This window comes from Guillardia theta (genome assembly GCF_000315625.1).
Source record: "Guillardia theta CCMP2712 unplaced genomic scaffold GUITHscaffold_67, whole genome shotgun sequence".
Lineage (NCBI taxonomy): Eukaryota > Cryptophyceae > Pyrenomonadales > Geminigeraceae > Guillardia > Guillardia theta.
In genome coordinates, this window is record NW_005434607.1 from 202,868 (window position 1) to 204,142 (window position 1,275).

General features: G+C 58.3%; 1 protein-coding gene across 1 annotated transcript in view; it reads right to left on the reverse strand.

The window, feature by feature from the left end:
• GUITHDRAFT_113461 (hypothetical protein) overlaps positions 1-1,275 on the reverse strand; it is a gene marked incomplete at both ends in the record, with an annotated part of 4,418 nt that overhangs the window by 975 nt on the left and 2,168 nt on the right. The window contains 6 exons of the mRNA XM_005827355.1: positions 63-152; positions 232-358; positions 675-727; positions 770-816; positions 914-954; positions 1,174-1,243. Of these exons, the coding sequence (XP_005827412.1) occupies positions 63-152; positions 232-358; positions 675-727; positions 770-816; positions 914-954; positions 1,174-1,243 (428 nt within the window). The remainder of the gene's footprint in view (positions 1-62; positions 153-231; positions 359-674; positions 728-769; positions 817-913; positions 955-1,173; positions 1,244-1,275) is intronic.

A 1,275-nucleotide genomic window follows, 5' to 3' on the forward strand; every position in this document is an offset into this window, starting at 1 on the left:
AGGAGGAGGGAGAAAGAGGAGGAGGAGGAGGAGGAGAAGAGGACGGAGCAAGGATCGCCTACCCTTGCTGACGTACTCCATACCAGCCGTCATTGCCATCTTGCGGCACTCCTGAGGAGCGCTCTTGCCCACCCACACGAAGACGGAAGTTCCTGATGCCCAAGTTGTCATTCTCCACCTCCTCCACGTCCTCTCCTGCTCTCGGGGGGAGGGGTCTCTCACCCTCCTCACCTCGTCCCCGCCTCCTCCCACAGTGTCTTCCCCACTTCTGCTCCCTGTCCCCGTCCTCGTCCTCGTCCCCGTCCTCGTCCTCGTCCTCGTCCTCGTCCTCTTCCCCGTCCTCTCCCTCTGTCTCATCCTAGCGCTTCACCTGAGTCGACAAGAAAGCACGAGTCTTCCATGAGGGTGGCGTGCGAGATCGGTTTGTGAATGTCTCCCCATCGGATTTTTCCACCTTCCACTCCAACCTGCTCAGTGGATCAGCCATGAGCTTTCCCCCCTCCCCTCCCTTCTCATCTGCTTCCTCCTCCTCTCAATCCTTTTCTCCAGCTCTCTCCCTCTTCTTCTGTTTCCTCCTTCTCCCGCACCTTTCTCCCTCTTCCCTCTTCCCTCTTCCCTCTCCTCCTCTTCTCCTTCCCCCGTCACTCCTCCTCCTCCTCCTCCTCCTCCTCAACCTTCTGCATGAGCTGCTCTGCCATGGCCTTCTTTTCAGAGGTCTCATCATCTCCTGCGGCACCTTCAGTCTCCTCCCTCACCTCCCTCCCATCACCTGCTTCCTCAGCTGACTTGATCTTCCCCTGCCCCCCGAGAGCCTTCCTGGTTGTCGAGGGCTAAGCAACAACAACAGGAGGAGGAGGAGGAGGAGGAGGAGGAGGAGGTGGTGGTGGTGGTGGTGGAGGAGGAGGAGAATTACCAAAAATCTTCGGTTTCGCTTCCCTCGTCTAGAGGAACAATCTGTCCATCACTGTCAGCAACAGCACCGACTGTAGGATTCCTGGAACGAGAAGAGGAGCGAACAATGTTCAAAGCCCTGCAGAGAGGCTGCTGCTGCTGCTGCTGCTGCTGCAAGAGGAGGACGAGGAGGAGGAGTGGGAGGAGTAGAGGAGTGGGAGGAGTGGGAAGAGGAGGAGGAGGAGGAGGAGGAGGAGGAGGAGAAACAAGAGTTATTTCAACCTTGGCCCTTCCTCCCCTCTCATCATCCTTGATCTTCAGCACGACGTCCAACCCTTTGGCCTTCTCGTACCTGGCCGCGCACTGTCACCATGCTGGGGGACG